Consider the following 23,742-nt stretch of genomic DNA (forward strand, 5'->3'; position numbering starts at 1 on the left):
ATTTCTAAGAATTTTAATCTTAACTATTTCATAGTAAAATATAATATAAGTTATATTAATATATATACGTCACAAGCTAGAAACGAAAAAGAAAATATCTATTTTTAAAAATAGAATTGCATATTTTTTAAAAGAGGAAGAGAGTAATTTTAGTTTTAACGTGTTGTTAAAATTGAGTGCATTTTTTTATTGTATCATTTTAATAAATTCGCCCACCGAGTAATTTTATAGCAATTTTTTTTAATACCTACTGTTAAGAAAATTATAAGAACAAATTAAATACCAGTAGAAAGTAGAACAATACTCATTATTTAGATAGTAAAGATTAATTAATATATCTGCAGTGTTCCTGATACGTTGATAAAAGTATATTGAGTGACTTAAAGTTATTGATCGTTGTCCAAAATAATTAAACGCATCTTTAATTCAATTCATAAAATCGTAAGAATCGGCAAATGATCAAATGATAGCGGTAACGGAACATTATTTAAGCTATAATTACATATTTTTTTTTATTATACAACAATTCAATAATATCTAAAACGTATACCTGCGGAAGTCAAAAACCTACACAATTAAGATGCATTGTGAGATGAACAAGATAAGTGTTCAACTGCTTTCAAAATACGGTAGATATTAAGAGTCCGTAATCCTTTCACCATTATTATAAGTTGCTACACACCGAGAATAAACCATTGTTCTGCAGATTAGAAAAAAAAACGCTACCGCTACATTAGGTTCATTCCGAATTGATGTAATAGGTTGTTCTTCATATCGTTTTTTCTTTACTTTTTTCCATACCCAAAGAGATTTTTGTACAGTGAATTTCTCTGGCAAAATAATACGAAAATAAGTCAAGGGTTCTATAATTATTATAAAATGTTATTGCATATTTAAATATAATTTTATGATATGCATACTGGTGGTTCATACACGGTATTCTCGGATATTCCAATAAACCATAATAATAATAATAATAATAATAATAAATAATAAAAATAATAATAATATTGGACTTTGAATGTAAAATAATATCCCACCTCGGTGTAGTAACTGCTAAATGATGTGAAAAAAGAAAATCACTGCTCGGACGTAAAACAATATTATAATAATAGCATTAACGCCACAATTGGGACGGACACGCAAACGCGATCGAAAAACGTAATCGCCAGTATTAATGTAGTTAACACAAGTGTGCGAAAGTCGGATTTCAATCGTACAGCGGACGAGCGGATGGGTAAACGAAAAAAATTAAACCGTGAAAAATAAATAAACAACACACAACAATGCACAAGTAATAGGTGTACGTTCGGGAGACCAACTACTGCAGCAGCGATCGTCGTCGTGACGGCCAGACCGTTGCCGGCACTTTTCCACCGCCGCCACTACCAGGCCAGTGCTACCCACGACACGGTAATATTTGTCGCCGTTTCCCACCCTCGTAGCACTTACAGTTGTCGGTCACGTCGAATTATAATTATTATTTTCACCTCGAAATGTGCAACGGTACTGTTTTTCGCGCCCGCACTTCTAATCGGTAGTATCTGAACGTAGGAATTATGTAGCTGTAGCAACAGCAGTAGGCAGAAGGTGTGCATGCTGCACATTGCGATTTCGTTTTTTTTCTTTCAAGGCAGCGGGGGAGGTGGTGTTTTCTTCATCTTCTTCTTTCAATCGTTATTTTACGCACCGTAACCTCGAACACACCGTAGATTGTTATGGTATTTCGTGACAGAAATAAAAAAAAATTAAAAAAATGGTCTCTGTCGTTTTAGTAGAGTGTATGCAATGAGTCATCCCATTACCAGACGGCGCACGGCTGTAGCGGCAGCGCTGTCTTGGACGAATGCAACGCGCTAATATTGTAAACAACTTTTCTCGCTTCCCTCCGCCCGCGCCTACTTCCTCAATCATCATAGGGCCGTCGAGTGTCGGCTGTCGGGAGTCGGCTGTCGCGAGTCGACCGACGTCTGCACAACGACAAAGCCTTGTGCGTTGTGGTTTGCGACCGTAGACTTTATAATATAATATACGATTTATTATATATTACACTAACATGTGCTTACCAAGTGGTAATGATGTTATAATAACGTTAACGATTTATAATAATGTCTTAATTTGTAAAACAAAACTATAAATACTGTTCTGGTATATGTCAGATTAACAAAAATGTTGCAACACCCTATGAGTCAAGCTTGCGTACTGTAACTGGTAGGATGGGTTAGTTCGGTTTTCCAAAGGTTCACGCAATCGTTAAGTCTTATATTTTAGATCACGGTCAGCTTGCGTTATAAATAAAAATCGAAAAATGGTCGTACAATACCATATTGCCGTCATAACAAGGCATAATATGAATATCAATATGAACCAACTGTCGGGCTTTGGCTAGTAGTTCTTTTTTTACCGGAAATAACTCGCGTGTTCGACTACATGAAACTAATAACGTATCCAAACGAATATACGATTAAAGAAAACAAATAACTTTCAGCATTGTACATTAAATTTAAAACGATATTATCGAAAAATTTCACGTTCGATTTTCACTTCCATCATTGTTAATCAATTAGACATTTTTTCGACAGTGATATTTTAAATCAACGATAAATAATTTAAACCATTATTAATTCAGAATACCAGTAATATAAAGAAATAGATACACATTTACGTTAACCATTTTTTTAATATATTAAGTTTTAACATCTATAATGAGTAATTATACTGCAGTAATCATACAACATACAACAAATAAATGTACTAATGTACTAATTAAACACTAATTATAATTATAAAATTATAGAATTATAAGTAATTATAAAAACAAGAGACTGTGATAGTCTCTTGTTTTTATATAATATTATGAATCCGGTAACCTATACTTTTTTATTCAATATTTTAATAATGATATGACAGTCAAAAAGTTTAATTATTTTTAAACAAACAATATAACACGCAACTAGTAAATTATGTATTTTATACATGACAAAAATGCATTAAAAATGTCAAAATTATCACCGTTTCCTAATGTTATGACACGGAAGGAAAAACTATTTAAATTTTATTTGAGAACTATTTACAGATTAAAATAATTAAATTACACTGAACAATAGTATAATCTAAAAACCATACCTTATAAATAAAATAAACAAATATAAGAATTTAAGATTTTTGTTTTATTTTAGTAGAATTAAGTACAATATATAATACACAAGGGGAAATACACGTAGCCGTAACATAATATAGGGATCAATACATTCATAAAACTGTCCCTAAATAATGAACATGGATAGTATATTTTTTTGGGGGATGTATAATACAATTGTGCTTGGACAAGTCAATATTTTAAATAAATAAAATATTATTCGAACGTTAAATTGATCATTCGTTTTACTTTAATTAAATAGAAATTTTAATACAAAGATTCTAAATAATTTAATTAATGATAATAAATATATAAAGTGATCTATATTATTACCATCTTATTTATTTAAGGTTATAATAAATAATAACAAAAAAAAAAAAATATCTAAAATAATTGACAATTTTAATTAAAACGCATCACGTAGTGAAATTATAAATTATATAATGTACCTACAGGATTTTATTAAAATTAAAATTCCCAAATTCCAAGTTACTACAAATCTAATTAAGATGAAAAATTATTAATAAAATTAAAAATAAAATAGTTGTATTACAGATCATAAATCAAGATTTGTACAATAAAATATTAACAGAGCTAAATATTCTAAATATTTTTTTAAATTAGTTAAACATAGATTCAGGAAATAAAATACAAAATTACATAAACATCTATAAAACCATCAGTGTTCAATTCCCTACAAAAAAAATCCTAAATAAAATATATTTAATGCCTAGAAAAAAATAAAATCATAATAAATCTAATAAACAACTTGATTTTCTCAAAATCTAAAATGTACCAATTTTATATTTATTAAAATACATTTTTAAACAAATATAATGAGTAATGAAAAATTAAATTATTCTATATAATTGATTGCGCGGTTTATAATTTTGTTAACTTAAAAACTTATAGCAATAAATTAATGCAATCAGTTCTTACTCCTATTTTATGATCAACATTAAAGTGCCGAACATATTTTTACAAATATTTTCAGACCAAATTAGGTAAATTGCCAAAAAATTATTTTTAATGAAGTTTCTAAAAATGCCAACTTCAATTTTAAATGATATTGCTTATTTGATTAGTATTCGTGGTATTAAAAATTTTTAATTGACATTATATAATAGTTTTCACCTTTAAACTTACTAAAAATGAGTTATTTACTTCTATAAAATAATAACAGTAAGTATTATATATGGCGTATTGATCTTCTGGTGATTAGTCATTTGAGCGATATTTAAGAAAAACGCTCTAATTTATAATTGAAAATATTATTTAAAAATGTCAAAAATACGCTATAATCACCACATCTGTTTTTATTTCCATATTTCATTTAATTATGTTGTATGTATAATGATTAAAAAATATTATAAAACATAATACATAAAATTGTTTAAATTAATATAATATAAAGTAATTAAATGTACAAACATTACTGCCCGGTATTAATTATTAAAATATTTTTATAATAAATAAAATAAAGTATTAGATATTATAGATTAAAAATTAAAACTCAAGAACTTAACATACTTTCAAATAGGTATACAAAGTACCAAATTAGAATTTCACTCTCAATTTTCAAGAATATTATTCAGTATTGGACTGTGGTAAAGAAAAAAAACAACTGTTGCTAATGATAATACCTAATAAGACCAAACACAATATTTTAAATAATAAAAACGATGAAAAACAATCGGATGATTTTTTTTTATGGTTCATTTTACGAAATATATTGTAGTTAACGAATAGTTCTTAATGTATATGGCAGTTTTACATAAACATTTTTTCAATTTAATTATAAATAAGCACACCAATTGTATGATAATAATTAATCGAATATGTTTATCTTAATAAAAATTAAAAACATATAATTTTGAAATTTTTTAAAAAAACTTTGAAGTATGTGTAACAAATAGTTTGATTTTAAAATAACATAATCAATTTCGAAATAGAAATTAATTTTGCAATATGCGGTTGACCTATTATGTTTTGCGGTTATAAATGTTATTCATAGGCTAGCATCTAGTATAGTTATGAAATTAATACAATTTTAATATTTTTGAACACTATTAAAGGAGAAAGTTTTAAAAATACGTTATTTCAATTTTAAAATAAAATTAAAACTTCAAGGCGAATTGTTTCAAAATTTATAATTTCTACAATAAATATACAAAATCCAAGAATAGATATTGATATCCAACAAACATATTAAATATTAATGCATTAAATAGTGTACAAGAAAAATACGTTTTAGAAGTATATCAACGAGTTAGCGATAAAAATCATTATAATTTATAAATAATAGTCAAGGATGAACTCATAAAAATAGATTAAATAAATAAATAAACTTCAGAAGTCAATTAAGACAAAAAAAAATTCATGTTTATTGACAATAATTTTGTTTTTTAAAGATTTTATTTAACAATAACATATATAAATATACAGTTAAGCATAAAAAGTAATAATTATAAAGAGATTTTTTTAACAAGGAAATTAACACGATATAGAATCTATAGAACCTACTTTGAATACTAGAGAGGAATAATTTTAATAAGGGAGATCTCATTAACAATAATTAAGGTAAAATATATCAAATATATGTATTCAAATTATTTATATAATCCAAGCATAGTATATTGAACCCTTAGTTTTAAAACCCCTAATTTTGGTTTCCATTATTACAAGGGTGATTTGATAATTTAACCATAAGGTTCCTTTTCGTGTTTAAACCAAACAGTGACCACTGAGACCCCTCCGTCATTACATAAGGTTTCCATATCGTGTTTAGGTCGGTGTTAGGTTTCATGATACAAAAAAAAACTATCTACTGCATCTTAAGCCTAGACTAGTGGTGACATACGGCAACTAGTGTTTGAAGCATAAAAATGAGATGACCGACGACCGTTATATGCTTTTGATACGGTCTGGTTGGTATATAACGTCAGTTGTTATTATGATTAACATTTGTTAATTTGATTGTTGGATTGTGTACAGCCCGAACCAAATAGAAAATGAGAGAATAAATATTTACGCAACTCCAATATGAATATAAAAAACTTGGAGAAGAGGGAATCCGTTACATCAACTGTAACAGAGTATAGGCCGCAGTTATAACGGTATGTTAGAAAAAAATGTAAATCTATATGCATCTATATGTATAACCTATTATTTGAGTGTGTCGAATACCTATAATACATTCTATCAAATACCTATAATATAATAGATGCTTCAAATACAAGTCAAGGGCATTTTTAAAATACATTATTTACATTTTCACTTTTGTTAGTCTAAATTATAAAATTTTTAATTTTTATGTGATTTGAATGAAAATAAAATAACAAAGAATATATTTTTTTCTGAAAATAATACATTTCTAAATAAATATTTCAAGGAATATATTTTTATATACACGAATGTAACTAAAAAACAACAAATCAACTTATTCAATAATAAAATAGCAAAAATTATGAATCTTCATATACATTAATTTTAAAAGTATATTTCAAAATATATAATATAGAAATGGGAAAATAGTACAGAGTTATACATTATTATAAATATTATCAACGTTTATTTCTTAATGTACGCACATGTACGTTTTATGAGATATATTTATTAGATACATTTTACTGTTAATTAATGAACTTATAATCGGTAACAAATATAAAACTATTTTTAAGTGCAAATCATTGAATTATATCATTATTATTAATCATATTTTAATTAATATTTAAATAGATAAGAATAACTATTTATAAACTGATCACAAATATAATTAAATTCAACATTTTATTTTACTACTCTTAGTTGCAATAATTTATACAATATTTTATCTAAAATAACCATGTTATTACCTAATAACTCCAAGAATATACAATTATGATACCTATCTATACAAAAAATGTATTTTATCAAACAAATACATGCATACATATATTATGTGTGTCTATTGTGCGAAAATAAAAACACACATAAATAACCAAATATTTTAATTAAAACTATTTTAATGTAATTAATATTAAAATTTTTATTAAATTCGATAAAAACATTACTTTCCCTAATTATAGCTTATAAATTACTTTTTAATTTTAATAGTATAAAATTTTAAAGTAATATTTTTAAAACGAAAGTTTATTGCCTACATTCAGGAGCATTGTGCCGAACAAACATTAATTAAAACATAATTAAAATAAGTAGTATGTGTTTATTTACTATTTAATAAAGAAGTATTAATATACTAAAAATAATTTGTAAAATAAAATAATTACTTATTATACAATAAAAAAATTGTGTTGTTTTATACAAACTTATATTAATTATTTTATTTATATTTAAAAGCTAATAGCCATTATAACTATTCCATTCAACATTTTAATTATAACTTCTTTATTATTGTAAGATAATAAATGTGAAAAAAAAAATATATAACTTGCAAGTGCCATATCCATATTTTTTCTGTAACTAAACTAGTAATAGTAATATTTAAAATTTACATTCTGTACAGTGTCGTAGCAACCAAACATTGCGCCCGGGGCGAAACTTCAAAATGCAAAAATAATTTTAAAATATTACACTCATTAGATATTGATTTCAACGATTCCTTTAATTGATACAAAGGATGTTAAAGATTTTGTAAACAAAATATACGACATTGACCGTTGTAAATTTTAACATAAAATGCTAGATTTTAATTTTTGCGCTCTCGCAGGAATTGCGTCCGGGGCGTAGGCACCTCTCGCCGTCCCCTTGCTACGGGCCTGATTCTGTATAAAGGATATTCAATAGCTTTGAAATGTTTAATGATATAATGAAAAGTTAAATTACTTATAATTTAATTTAATTAATAAAATTAAAAAATAATTGAATTACCGATGGACTTTCGACAATTTTTTGATAATTATTTTTTATGCCAAAATGTATGAATTAAAATATATTATTAAATTATTTGTATGTTGTATTTGTAGAATAAAATTATCTAAATAAACAATAAAAAAATAATCGACAAAATATTAAAAATAATCTTATAATAATTGTATTTGTATATTTTCTATAATATTTAAATAAATTACGAATTATGCAAACCAACGTGTGTGTTAAGACAAAAACTGAAATATGGGTGTAACTTTCTCCTAATAATTTCATACTTAAAAATGTAGTAAATAAATTTTTTTATGATAATTTTATTAATATTATAATAATAATACAGGCCAATAATTATGTACTTTGCTTTATTTAAAAAAGAGAAAAAATTATTTTAATTTTCATACATAACTACACTGATAGTAAAAAATAGAAACTATATATTTTATTTAATAAAACCAATGATATAGGATAAATACTAAAAATAACGAATCTTAAAATTTAAAATGTCATGAGGTTGTTGTAGATAAGACCAAAATAGAACAATTGAACTGGAGTCGCTGGTTCATTTCTACAACGAAATATACGTATGTATGTTGGAACATTGCATTTATAACTACCGTCCATATACACCATATGGTACTAAAGTAACGATGTAAATATAGACGCGGAGGATTGAGGGAGAAATTCCATTCTGCTATAAGTTTTTCGAAAAGAAAAAAATAACCATAAAGATAGCATCGTCGTTTGAACCAAGATATTTGATAAAATGCCATGAACGTAACGTAAATAAAAAGTATGTAAAATGTTTAATCGTGTATAAATATTTACTTGGATATACTTAAAATTGAATGCATCATTAATTATAATAGTAAGTTAAATTGAACATTATTGATGATTAGTGAATTTAAAATATTAAAACTATAAGAACAAAAATATAATCAAATTTTAAGGTGTTATACAATTTAATCATTTAACTTACTAGAATAGTATTTATTAAAAATATATCTAATTCGTTACCACAGCAATAGTATAAGAACAAGTTAGTATAGTAACATTAAAATAATCAAGGGAAATAAACCTAGATGGCTAGATTTAATACTTTTTTTACATCACACGTTTTTCATTGATCAAACTATATATTTGTACAGTGGGGACATCCAACAACGACAAATTACACAGGGGCCAAGGGCCATTTGAACGGAAAAGTGACGTCACTGTTAAAAGAGAAAGAGGGTGTCCGTGCGAATGAGTCATGAATACTATTAACATGGATCATGAAATTGTTTATACTACGAGCGAATAATATATACATGTATATATTTGACAGTTGTTTTTCATTGTATACATAGATCGTATCGTTTTTGCCAATGACACATTATACAATCAGAAAATAATACTAAAAATAAAGAAACTTATGGCAAATGGTACTTAGTCAAAACAGTGTTAAGGTGTAGGTGGAAATGTGCGAGCGTTTTAACTTTAAAACAATATTAAAAATCATGAAGTGTCAAATAAGTAAAAATATAAGTATGATAACAATGTAAAGATACTATTTATAAATAATAATCGTTCGTTGCACAATTGAAAAAGTTCAAACAAAAGAGAAAGAAAAGAGAGAACGAAAGAAAAATGCAATGAACCAAAGATAGACTAGGTACTACAAAGATATTATACATGACTAGTATTTATTTATGTAAATTGTTTTATTGATTATAACCATAAGAATCAACACAAAAAATATTTAATAGATTCAGGCTGCACTATTGATGATAAAGAAAGAGAAATTTCAAAAAATGATTGCTTATCGATGAGATTTAATAATAAATATGTAAACTATATATAATGCATGATAATTTTTCGGATAGAAAATACTTCATATTTGGTTAGTTTTTTTCCAAATTTTTCTAAATACACAATGTAAATATGACAGTTATAAACTTATTTATAATTATAATGCGTTGCCTTAATAAATATTACGTGATTATAATTTTGAATTTAAATTCCTATTATACAGCTAATATTGTTTTTTTTTTTTAAACACAAATTACAGTTATACACTACTCCAAAATAACAATTTGAATTCTATTGAAAAATTGATGATAAAATTTGCATCCTAAAACGTGCTTAAACGCGTGTTGAGGTCATCTACCGAAATAAACAATATAGAGTCTTAAGTACGTGATATCCGGGTTAATCTTTGGAATGCGGCGCCTCATAAAATGTTTGTCGTTAGTCGAAGTATATAAAAGGACATCCATGCACATAAAGGAGTACACACAGTATACAGCACTCGCAAATACTGATATACAAATACAAAAATGTACAGACAACAATTTTCTCAAGTTAAATATATATATAATAATATATATTTTAAAATATAAATACTTAATGTATGGTATTTGTTTTTCAAAACTTCGAAATCGATAAATTATAATGTTTTTACTTCGTCCATTGTTTATCAATATTATTTTATATTCAGAAATAGTAACATGTGTAGTTATATATTATAATCAAAACTAGAAGCTAAAATAAAAATTGAAACATTTTAAATTTAAATTGTGCGATAAAATGTTCCTAAAACTCTACGTAGGCGTGGGCGCAACTAGAGCTCAAATATTGGGGGTGCTGAAATTGCTGAAAATATAATAAAATGGTAGTATTTAACTGTAATTACTATAGATTATATAGATCTGAAAAAATAAAACAGGAGTACTACATTTTAACTCAGGGGTGCTAAAAACCCTATTACGCCCCTCTAATTACGCCTATGTACGTAAGTAAAAATAAAACAGGTATTATGAGCTTAATTGTAGTTAGTATTGTCTATTGTAGTTTTAATATATATAGTAAAATTAAAAATTATTATTAAATAAATTATTATAACATAAGTAATTTACAAAATTGTTAAAATCTATCTGCTATCATAGTAAAATGTATAATGTATAAATGTAAAAATATGTTTGATCTGAATTATTTTAAAAAATTGTGTTTTAATAAAATATGTTGTAAAATTTAAGAGCTTCGTCAAAAAGAAGTAATTAAATAGCAATTATAAATGCCGAAATTGATTGTCTTTCATTGGTTATGGCATTTTTATTTATTTAAATCATTGATCTTACTAATAAAAATAATTACGCCTTTTTCTATCTCCTCCCATCTTTAGCTAATCCATTATAAGTTATAATAATTATAACTAGCATAGTTTCCAAACTTTTTAATTACCGTATTTTGTTATAACTAAAAATTTGGTATAGTTCATAACATGTATCAAGCAATAATACATTTTTTTTTTGTAATAAAATATCGTAAAATTTAAATGTTTTAACTATCGTGTTTTTAGAATACATATTTTAAAATAAATTTTTTTACTAGGAAAAAATTATTAATATTTAAAATATTTAGACTATAAAACAATTATAACTGACAATTTGTCATAAAATTGAAATAATTAAAGTAATTTTGACTTTTATGAATATGATGAAAAGTTACTAGTATCCAGATTTTTCTTATGATGACCAATAACCACAAACCACTGTCTCCTTTAGTACTTATACATTATACGGCTATATGAATAGTCACAATGCGCACTTCCTGTGTTTGCCAGTGGTATACAATAAAATACTGATAGTATCAATCACGGTTGGAGGACATCCTGCCAATTAGGATACTACACAGACTTTATAAAACAAAGTAGGTACCTATATTGGTAGTCGTAATTATCGTTATTTAATTTTAATTTTTAAAAATTCAATGTGTTTTAAATTATTTACACAGTATATCAATTATTGCATACACTCTAATAAAAATGCAGTATTAATTGTATGACAAAAATTTTATAAAATGTAGTCAACTCAATCATTTTTAATTGTAATTTCGAAATATTAATATTTTTCTATAAGTACTATAAATATTAGATTATTAATTAGATATTTATATTATAATTATATAGGCGATTCAGCTAATACAATCAAATTAATCTATAATAATTATTAAAAAACTGATAAACCATCAAAATCAAACAATAATTGTTATATGTTTGTAAATAATTAATATTTATGTAACATCAACTGGAATCTACTGAAAAATTAATTTACGACTACTTAGTTCAAAAACATTAATTTTTTCACAATTCTTAAATTAATTTATGAAACCAAATAAATAGTGAAAAAATTGGAATGAAATCAAAATATGTTTTGAAGGTGGATATTAAGATTTGTATAACAAGAAGGTTATACACAAAGTATAAAAGAAAAACTACAATACAAATGATGCGTGACCAATTACAATAGAGATTTGATGAAAAGACCTTGAACATATGTAATTTTCTCATGATGCCCTAAAAATCGTTTAAGAGTGGACGACTTAACGGGTCGATAAAATCATGTAATAAACATGTTATTTTGAAGAATCCAGGAAATTATAAGTAATCGTAAACAAAGTGATTGGTATACGAAGTATCAACAATTAGAGTATGGTTCATTATTTAATGATAAAAACATATTATTGTTCTCGTAATTCATGAAGATTTAAGATTATAATGCACTATGATTTGAAAAATGTGTGGAAAAATAAACATACTAAAAACAATAATTTGTATAAATTTAATCACGAAAATAAAAAGCTACTTACACAAAATGACAAGCACACAACAATTATAATACAGTTATACAAATACAATTTTTTTCTCGAATATATATAAGACTTTATGAATACTTAATCTATGGAATAGATACGTAACAGAAGTATAAGACGTTTTAATTGCCTGTAGCTTAAAAATGTAGGTAAACATTTTTTTATAATATTTTAAACATTAAAAATAAATATTCAATTTCTCAAGATAATATAGGTATATACGATAACAATATATTATATTTTTAAAATTATATAAATCTAAATACAAATCTCTGACAAGATTAGTTTTAAATTTTCATGTGCTTAAAATAAAAATTACTAACCCGGTCAAAAATCAAATCCAGTGAACTAACTTAATAATATTAATTGAATCACAAATTAAAGAAAAATATCACGTAGTTATTGGAAAATGTAAAAATGAAAATCCAAACAAAAACACTCTATGATAACATTTGATCAATGTCGTATTGACGAAAATTAATGTAAAAACCAAGTGGTAAATAATGCACACCGTGGTGGGAGATAACAATAAAAATATTATATTCTTTCAGACCTCAGTCTTCATTTAAGTGGAAGGAAAACGATCGACATGACTGGTGCATAGGACTTAATACTTTCTGAATGCCAGCCCCCTTAATAATCAAACAAGGACATGCAACCAAGGTTATTTGGAGAAAATTCTCAATATCAATATCAATAGAGCCTTTTAAAAAACCACAATCTATTATCCAGTTATTTAGATTTAATTATGAAAAATATAACTAATGATTAAATAAATAATACAGAAATTGTTATAAAATAATGTTTAATAAATACTAGAATAGTTGTAAAGAACATGTATTGATTTTTATAAGACATAAAGGATGGACCCTTCTCAATTAGTCTTTTATTACCAAAGAGCTATTTTGTGGGGAAAACAAGTCAAAAATGACTATTTATCTTTTATGTAAAAGCTTTAACATTTGACTAGGGTCACTTTTATGTACTGACATTAACATGGCGTCCAGGGACAGTAGAAACTGACTAAATTCACCCTTATGAGTATATAAAATTTATTTCACTCACCATCAGTTTCAAGCAATTCATTGTAAATAGTTTCTGATACATCTTCAGGTGTTGTACTCTCCCAAAGGCCATCACTACACAAAACTAGAAATTCTTCATTCCCATCTAAAACTAATGTTCTCATTTCTGGTTGACATGTAATATGTGGCTTATACTTGACATCTCCTATAATAACCAATAAAAACTTTATATTTATCAATTGCAAAATAGTAGATTTTGGGACTTTAAAGTGATATAAAAACTAAACTAATTTTAATACAATAATATTTCCATTTCAGATTCTTAGTAAGATTTTCATTATTAAATAATATAGATGGCATTATTATATAACACAACGATAAACAAAAAATGTATAATATATTGAGTTTAAAAATATTACTTACCAATAGCTCTGGATACTGCCAATTGACCATCAACACGCCAAATACCTTGACATTTAGAAACTATTCCGCCTTCGTTTTCAATTCTTTGAGTTTCATCCTAAAATTATTTTGTAGATAAAATTATTAAATATTTCTCATTTTATTAAACAAGTTTACATAATAATTAAAAACTACCCTATTCTTTAACTATTTCTATAGCAATACATGTTGTTTAATGAGTAAGTTTAACACTAAACTAAATTAAAAAAATAAATGTTTATAATTTTATTATATTGCCCTATTATCATGCAAAAATTATAAAACATTGCTAATTATAAAATACTGCTTAATTCAGTATTATGTACGAAGAACTTTTGGTTTTTAACTTAAGAGGACGCCACACCCGCATGTATTGTCTCCATCTGATATATGTACAACATAGTAAGTTTGCGTTCAGTAGTTCAAATGTAGTGAAATTAGCTTTAATATTAAAGTAAATTGACCTATAATCAAACTTTTAGGAAAGAACATTATCTGTGTTTTGGTGGTCAGTTTTTTTCCGATATTTTAATTTTTAAGCATGTTATGAATATGTAAAATATACCATAACTCGCTAAAAAATTAAAATATAAGAAAAAACCGACCAACAAAACACAGATAATGTTCTTCTCTTAAATTTTGATTATAGGTCAGTTTACTCTTATACTAAAGCTAACATCACTACATTTAAGTCACTGAACGCAAATTTGCTATGTTGTACGTATATCAGAAGGAGACAACACATGCAGTTGTGATGTACTTTAGCTAAACTCTATAACAAAGCAATATTCAAAAATGTTTAACAATTTTTTTTTTGTTTATTATAATAACATCTCTAAATGAACTACACAGATCTATACGAAAGAAGTTTTGAAAATTTAAAATATTTTATATTTGAATGTTTACAATAATTATTATTTGGATTTAATTAGCAATTATTTATTATTTAAACCTATTATGTCTTAAAGATTAATGACACAAAAATAAAGTTTAGAAACTAGTAAAGGATAAAAAATCGATAATAAAAAAATTGACAGCTATTTACAATACAATATAAATCTTATTTAATTATGCTAGTACTTTATTATTATTTTATGATTCAATGAGTTAAATACCTACTCTAAATATAGTTCTAATAAAAAAATTAAAATTGACATAATGTAGTTAAAAACATTGTTTTCTTTTATGGATTTGTTCATATTTTATTATTTTTTATATTTTTTTTTACTTAAACTGATAACTTTATGTTTGTAATAATAGTCAATTATTATTTATAAAAGTGCTTCCACTTTACTCAGATATAAAAAAGTAAGAACAAGAACATTTTTTATATATAAGTGTTATAAGTTATATATATGTTTCATGAAATATTAATAGTAAAATATAATATATAATATAATATAATATATAATATAGTAAATATTTTTAATTGTCCTTAAGTATTCTCAATTAAAATCTAGTCGAGTTTAAACATCTACAACAATAAAATTACACTACATTTCAATGAGTTACATTTTACCACATGAACATTTTAATTTTAAAGTAATGAAGACTTACAAAAAATTTATAGATGAATATCCAAGAATTACAATATTTAAAAAAAATAGGAAAATATACAATTTTTAATAGTTACAAGTTATATTAAATTAAATGTATAACATACATGTCTTTCAGGAACATGTTTATTTACTAAACATAAAGGAGTTCCATTCTTCCATAGAGTTGCAATTGAATCACCAACCCAACCCACAAAAAGTTTTTTCTCTTGAGGTCTATGTAATGCACAAACAGCAGTTGTTCCACTGACTAAATTCTAAAAAATTAATAAAAAATAAATTATTTCATAATAAAAATGTTAATAAAAAAGAATTTAAAAACTAACATATTTTTCAGTTTTTTGAGTAAAACCATTATCTGTAGTGAAAAATGCTTCATATAGGGCTTTTTCAGGATCAGCAGGATAATGCATTGACTGTACTAAATGTTGATGTAAATACATGGAACTATAAACAGCAGCATCTAAACCATTATGACCATCATAAACTGCATAAAAAGAAGCTTCACCATAATCCTGTTGCACATACTTTCAATATTAAATCAACATTTTTATCATATACGAAAAAAAAAAATGTTTTAGTATAAATTAAAGCATAAAATAATAATTAAAATTTTTCTCAGTTAATCTATAAGTATAATTGTCAGTAAGAAGGTTATGAATTATAATATATGAAACATACTTTAACTTCAAACAATGTGTGTAGATAAGGAATAACTGATATATAATCTTCCATTTGTCGTCTAGCATTTTTTAAAACAAATGATGACCACCAAATAGGAAATGATATGGGTTGATGATATGGAATAATTGTAGCATGATTCAAACAAACTTCATTTAATTCAGCAATTACCCGTTGCATTAACCATAATGCTTGATAATCTAATATAACATATTTCATTATAATAGTATTTGATTAAATTGTAATAAATAAAATATAATATTTTATAATTTTCAATTAAATATGAGATAAAAATTGCAAACCTTCTTTTTCAGATCTATATCCAAATAATTTCCGATCTACTGCCCATTGTACTCTTAAATTGTTAATGGTTTTCTGAGTTAAAAATGTAATAAGATCATAGGGGCATTTTCTAAAAAATAATAAATATAAAATAAAGCAAATTAAAGATCAAATGTAAACGTACATGTTTCCTTTGCATTATATTTAATTTTCTCAATATATAAGTCACACAAAAGTATTACTAATCAAAAAAAATGTACCTGTCAATAATACTGTTCATAAGGTTAGATTATGGTTAAAGGCTACGATTAAGTTTGTTTAATTTGTCAGGATTTTGGAAGTTGATCCAATTTTATACATTTAAGATGTGTTTCACTATGAATTATTTAAATAAATACAGATTTGAACTAACATTTTTTTTAATTCTACAACTTATAAATTATATTGTTTTTAAAGTTTAAGTATAAATAATAGAAACAATCAGTGGCGTCTAAGTCCATGTTCATGTATAACGGTCATCATACATATAACATTTTATTTCGAGAGTGAATATTCTGTGGCCAGGATAATTAAATAAAGTAGAAATCTATGAAAGAATATTCCTTGAGAAAATATTAAGTTAAGAAAACAAGTTATAATTGGTACCCTTCTAACATCTGATAAATATACTGTATACTAAGGAAATAAATTGTTTACATTTAGTAGAAAATTTCTACATTTTCTGTTAATAAGTGAATGGGTGAGTAGGTGACTCACCGGACATATAAATTTAGATTTCGATACCACTGGATTCAATACATATAATATTTTCAATTATTTATATTATGGTTATTAAATAGTGAAAATTTGTTAAATTAAAAAAAAAAAATGTGCTATTAAAGCAATAATTAAACTATCAGAATTTATAATATAAAACACAATTCAATAATTTTATTTAATTATTCCAATAAACTAATATGTTTTGAAGATAGGCAAAAATTTCAATTTATGGATAGTTATTAATTAATCAATTAATTTTACAACAAAAATAGAGTGACATAAATTACTTTGTCAAATTATTGATATTTCTAACATATTCAATATTAAAAAAAATTTCTAATAAAATAAAACAAAAAATTTTAAATGTACCAATCTACTTCTAATATAAATACTAATTTAATACAATGAGATTGTATTAATATTTTATTGGAAAATAAAAAGTTTGTAAAATATTATTGATATTTAATTTTTCTATTCTTTGCTTAGACATGACGATTTTTTTATATCATTCATTAAAAAAATTATTTTAGAAACTTTCATGATGGATTAGATAGATGGTTAATGATATTTATATAAAATACCTGTCTTTCAAATACTGATTACACCAGTCGGCTGCAGCTCCAGCTAAATCACATAAATCCAAGTCAAATCTAGGTAATTTTACCGGCAACTGTTCAGTAGTCACTGTATCTGGAAATTTCTCAAAAAAAATTTGCCAGCGATCATCCATGGTAAAATTCAGTGTGATTTATCACTAGAAATTAACATTACTTTTAAAAAGTATATTTCAACTGTCAATGAAAAAAATTGCACGAATTTTTAATACTTCCTACTTAGGAAACTAAGAGTGTCTGTTAGTTGATTTCCTTTTTGCAAAATGTGCGGTAAAAATAAGAAAATAAAAAACCAGGGCTTAAAAAAGTAAATCAGTGCATCCAAAACATTTGTTGATTACAAGTCAGATTTAATAAAAGATCTTCGATTTATAAACAAAAATACATAAGATTATACACGTACAATTTCAAATATATTTCAAAGTTTCAAAATGCATGGATTAATATATTTTTAAAGTATAATTTATTGACAGTCTATTATAATTAATAATTAATGAACTTTATCTTATCACTTATCATGTTGCATGAAATTATCATTTAACTATTATCCTCGTGTATTATCTTTTTCTTAACGTTAATCGTTCCGTCAAATTATGTTCAAGGGTTAACTTGTTTAGTATTTAATAATCATGATAAATCTAAGTAAAAAGCCTCGCAAAACATTTTTAAGAATAACATGTAACGTATTGATTATATTAATTGTCTTGTGATGACTGATGACTGTTTCCAATAAGAAATAAGTGAATAACAAAATGAAACTTGTTCATAAAGACATTGAAAAAGATGGCAAAGGGTTTGTATTAAAAAAGGTTCCACGCTAACGGATTTTATACCGATAATTATATAAGAAGCAAAAAAAAAGAAAAAGAAAATGCATTTTGAATATATTTTGTAGGGTTGTTGTACTTATACCTGAAGAAGCTGAAGATATGTGGCAGGCATATAATATTATTAGAGAAGGAGATAGAATAAGAGCATCTACTATAAGGTAATGATTACAAGTATTTCTAAACTGATTATTGTTACAATAACAAGATCAATAATGATTGAAGATATGATAAAAAAATTACAGAAACTAAAAGTATTATATAATAGCAGTAGCGGATTTTACATTTTTTCTGGAGGTGCCCTTTTACATTATTTTATAATATATAAAAACAAAAAAATTTCAACCCATTAATAATTTATTACTTAAAGTCTTAAAATGTAATTCTTACACTAACAAAAAAAAAAAAAAAAAAATAGCATAGCATTATAGTTACAAGACAAAATATATAAAATGTAATACATCACAACTTTAAGGAGACATACATGCATGTGTTGTCTCCGTTTGATATATGTACAACATAGCAAATTTGCATTCATTGATTCAAATGTAGTGATGTTAGCTTTAATATTAAATTAAACTGACCTATAATCAAATTTTAAGAACATCTGTGTTTTGTTGGTCGGTTTTTTCCGATATTTTAATGTTTAAACGTGTTATGAGTATGTAAAATATAAATTTAAAAAAACATCATAACTCGTTAAAAAATTAAAACATCGGAAAAGAACCGACCAACAAAATACAGATAATGTTCTTCCCTTAAAGTTTAATTATAGGTCAATTTAATCTAATACTAAAGCTAATATCACCACATTTAAATCATTGAATGCGAATTTGCTATCTTTTACATATATCAGACAGAGATAACACATGCGGGTGTGACGTCCTCTTAATGTATGACTTTTAGGGGGATCCAGACCCCTGAACCCCCCCCCCCCCCCCCGTAAAACCACCTCTGTATAAAGTTGTAGTGTATCAAATTTAAAAATAACCTTTATGAAATTTATAGTTATTAATTGAAATTAATATGAAATTAATCAAGGTTTCATAGTTTCTGTATGTAAAGTTAGAGTTCAGATTTTTTTTTTTTATGATATCTTTTATGCTTTGACAACAAGGGTAATTTCAGTTAACCTTTGTCTACAAAAATATATATTCAATATTAAATAATTATAGAAAAGTACAAAATGAATCATCTACTGGATCATCTACTAGCCATCGAGTGAGAACAACATTAACTGTAAATGTAGAGTCAGTAGACTTTGACACCCAAGCTTGCTTATTGCGGTTAAAAGGCAGAAATATCGAAGAAAATGAATACGTCAAAGTAAGTATTTTTTCTTCTTTAACATGTTTCATAATATATTTTTTTATTTTTTATGTAGATGGGTGCCTATCATACCATTGATTTAGAATTGAATAGAAAATTTACACTTATGAAAGAAGAATGGGATTCAATTGATTTAGGAAGAATTGAAATGGCTACTGACCCGACTCAGGTTTTTTTTTATGCTTTATTTTTATACTTTAACAAATATAAACTAAGTAATTTTAGACAGCTGATGTGGCAGCGGTAATAATGCAAGAAGGTTTAGCACATATTTGCTTAATTTCTGGAAGTCGGACAATAGTACGTGCCAAAATTGACCAAAATATTCCTCGGAAGCGAAAAGGAGATATTAAGCAACATGAAAAAGTATTTAAAAATTTTTTTCTTCTGGAATACATAGTTAATGACTAATTATAATCCTTAAAATATAGGGAATTTTAAAATTTTTTGACTTAGTAATGCAAGCAATTTTGCGTCATATCAGATTTGATATTGTTAAGTGCACAATAATTGCAAGTCCTGGTTTTGTAAAAGATCAATTTTATGAATATATAATACAAGAAGCTGTTAAAAATGATAACAAAACCATTTTAGAAAACAAATCCAAATTTATTACAGCTCATGCATCCAGTGGGTTTAAACATTCACTAAAAGGTAATTTCTAACAAGTTTATTTTTTTTTTTATATTTATTTACACATGTAAAAGTGTCATATATTCCATACATATGATTCCAACTGTTTCCATAATCAATAGGATTAAATAAAAATAAAAAATATTAACAAAAATAAAAAATTATTAAATGGTTAATACTTATAAATTAATACATAAATAAATAACTAAATAAAAGCATAGTCTGAAGTATTATTATATTTGTATAAAATGATCGGTTTCGAATTAAAAAATCATCATTAATAGGCTTAGGGAATTCTAGCATTTGCATACTTTTTTTAATTATTGTTAAATATAGCAGAGTGCGAAATAAATTTGTTTCTCGTTGCTATGGTATCAGATCTAAAATTTGAATGTTCATATTTTTGCATATTTGATAAATTTTGCATGAGAGTGCATATTTTAAAATTTTTATGCTTATTTTGCATATGTTGACAAATTTTTCAAATTTATTATTTAAAATTAAAAACTTTAGATACATATAACATATATACATATTTCAACCGATTGAAAAAAAAATGTATTTAGAGGAACTAATATTTCCAGTAATATGCTATCTGCAAACTACCTCTCATATTTCTTTATAATTTTTGTGTAAATATAAATAATACTATAAACTCTTATCTACTATATAACCCATTAAATATCGACCAGATTTCGATAAAGATAATAGTCGATAAAGAATAATAGATTATTTGTTTAGTATTCAGTTCAGTTGATTATTATTTGTCTTTGTTTTTGTGTCTCGCAACCACACAACGTCGAATCATACGTAAAACATTGTACGCGTATATTTTATAACATTGTGTAATGCCAAAAGTACAACAAGTCTACGAGTAACCGATTACAAAGTTTTGTTTCGGAGTTTAAAGATACATTTACATCCGATGGACACGTTTTATTTTGTGTATCATATAGTCTTTTTTTTTTTTTTTTTTTTTTTAATCCATATAAATGCATATTTTAGTAATTTTAGAAGCATATTTGTGTAGGTTTTAGAACTATAAATCCCTAAACCTAATCATTAGTTATGTACAAAGTTAATAAATTTGTGACTGAATATGAAAAAAATTAAATCACCACTCTTTAAGTCTTAAGAATTATTTTTATTTCGAAACTAGTCATACATTACAATTATAATAATACTCCAAGTTAAGCTTTTATAAATTTATTTCTACACATAAACTATTTGTTTATTTATTTATATATTAAAAATAATTGAATTCTATTATCTTTCTTTTATTAAAATTTACAATTTACCATCAACACTACACAATATACATCCTCTATTCAGATTTAGAACAAGTTAGTTTGTGTACATTGATCAAGTTCTAGAATATAATTAATCTCCCATGTTGGCTGCAATATGATCATGTTTTAGTTAAATGCACTGACTATAATTATTTTTGGTTGATTGTTTAGTGAGTTCTTAATTATTTGTAAATTTTGAGTATGTTTTAATTTTTATTTAATATAATTTCATTATGGTTTTAATTTTTTAGAAGTGCTTACAAATCCATCAATAGCTTCTAAACTTGAAGATACAAAAGCACTAAGTGAATTGAAAGTATTAGAGAATTTTTATAAAATATTGCAGTCTGAATCAACTAGAGCTTTTTATGGAATTAGCCATGTGGAAAAAGCCAATGAAGCATTAGCAATTGAAACATTACTCATCACCGATAGTCTATTTAGGTTAGAGTACTCGATAATGTTGTTGGATATATGTTTATAACATTTTTGATTTATTTAGGAGCCAAAATATTGCTGAGCGAAAACGTTATGTCAAACTAGTAGATAGTGTTAAAGAATCTGGAGGTGATGTCAAAATATTTTCAAGCATGCATGTTACCGGAGAGCGTAAGTTATTATATTTTCAAGTGTTTACATCTTATAATTGTTTTTCATTTTTAGAATTATCTCAAATTACTGGTGTGGCAGCCATACTCAGATTTCCAATGCCTGAATTAGAAGATGACGAAGAGGAAGATGACGACTCTGATGAATGTATATCACTGCCACAAAGTTGATCAATTGTATATTTTAATTAATTTTTATTATAAAAAAAAAAAAAAAAAAATATGAATTATGAATTATTATTGAAGTTATTGTTAATTTATTTATATTTTTTCTGATTAATATATTTATTTAATTTCTTGGCATATTGTTTACCATTTAAATTCAATCCTTAAGCAATTGGATGTGGAAATGTCACTATTTTGTAACATAATTATCTGTAACTAAGGCTGCGCAGTTATTTTATTTCTATATAATCGATATGTAGAAAATTATTTAGGTTATAATTGGTTATTATTTATACAAAAATTACAATCAATATTAATTGGTACATAAATCATAATCAATTAAAATTGATAACATTTAAAGATATATAATCTGAGAATCAACTGGAATAACTAAACTGAATATTTGATAGTTACATATAATTAAGAAAACAAAGAAAATTCTTAAATTTTCCTTGTAAAAGGAAACAGAAACAAATTAAATTTTATATTTATTATATATTTATGGTGACTGGATACAAAAATCAAAAAAAAAGTACATTTTAAAATTTTGCTCCTCTTATAAAAAAAACCTTGAGATAATTGAACAATGCTACCTAACATATACTATGCTTAAAGCCACATCTAAAAATTTTTTTCGGGAGGGTCCAAAACATGTATATTGTAATTTTATTGAATTTATATTTTAACTTTTGATATTTGGTTAAAAATAAGACAGAAAAAGATTTAATCTTCTTTTATTAAAATTAATATCATATTTTCATATGATATTATGATATAAAATTAAAAGCAGTCAATGATTAATTGGAGCTTGAGTCATTTTTGATAGAAAATTTATTGGTATTAAAAATAAATAAGTATTTGAAACATTTGTAAAATATTAAAGAAATTTCGGGGGGTCC

At 24.9% G+C, this 23,742-nt stretch overlaps 2 protein-coding genes across 5 annotated transcripts in view; one reads left to right on the forward strand and one right to left on the reverse strand.

The window, feature by feature from the left end:
• LOC112679953 (IgA FC receptor-like) overlaps window positions 1-18,349 on the reverse strand; it is a 34,715-nt gene extending 16,366 nt beyond the window's left edge. Inside the window, exons 1-8 of one of the 3 annotated variants that reach the window (XM_025549916.1) lie at window positions 18,212-18,349; window positions 17,960-18,132; window positions 16,640-16,749; window positions 16,338-16,537; window positions 15,983-16,183; window positions 15,764-15,913; window positions 14,083-14,179; window positions 13,700-13,864 (exon numbers count right to left, since the gene is read on the reverse strand). In XM_025549916.1, coding sequence (XP_025405701.1) covers window positions 13,700-13,864; window positions 14,083-14,179; window positions 15,764-15,913; window positions 15,983-16,183; window positions 16,338-16,537; window positions 16,640-16,749; window positions 17,960-18,108 — 1,072 coding nt within the window. In that variant the 5' untranslated portion in view covers window positions 18,109-18,132; window positions 18,212-18,349. Of the gene's footprint in view, window positions 1-13,699; window positions 13,865-14,082; window positions 14,180-15,763; window positions 15,914-15,982; window positions 16,184-16,337; window positions 16,538-16,639; window positions 16,750-17,959 lie in introns of all 3 variants that reach the window. The other 2 variants (XM_025549909.1, XM_025549922.1) reach the window with 2 other exon arrangements.
• A 200-nt stretch (window positions 18,350-18,549) lies between these two features.
• Window positions 18,550-22,897, forward strand: LOC112679972 (protein pelota). 2 transcript variants are annotated; one of them, XM_025549936.1, is made up of 9 exons: window positions 18,550-18,801; window positions 18,888-18,980; window positions 19,995-20,145; window positions 20,204-20,317; window positions 20,374-20,514; window positions 20,580-20,802; window positions 22,322-22,514; window positions 22,573-22,679; window positions 22,734-22,897. In XM_025549936.1, the coding sequence occupies exons 2-9, from the start codon at window positions 18,922-18,924 to the stop codon at window positions 22,847-22,849; spliced, it is 1,104 nt and encodes a 367-aa protein (XP_025405721.1). In that variant the 5' UTR covers window positions 18,550-18,801; window positions 18,888-18,921; the 3' UTR covers window positions 22,850-22,897. The 2 variants fall into 2 exon arrangements, with proteins under 2 accessions (XP_025405721.1, XP_025405715.1); XM_025549930.1 differs by having other exon boundaries at window positions 18,550-18,785.
• Window positions 22,898-23,742: the final 845 nt, after the last annotated feature.

The sequence above is a fragment of the Sipha flava genome, unplaced genomic scaffold, assembly GCF_003268045.1.
Source record: "Sipha flava isolate LNK unplaced genomic scaffold, YSA_version1 100_pilon_pilon, whole genome shotgun sequence".
In the NCBI taxonomy this organism is placed as follows: Eukaryota; Metazoa; Arthropoda; class Insecta; order Hemiptera; family Aphididae; genus Sipha; species Sipha flava.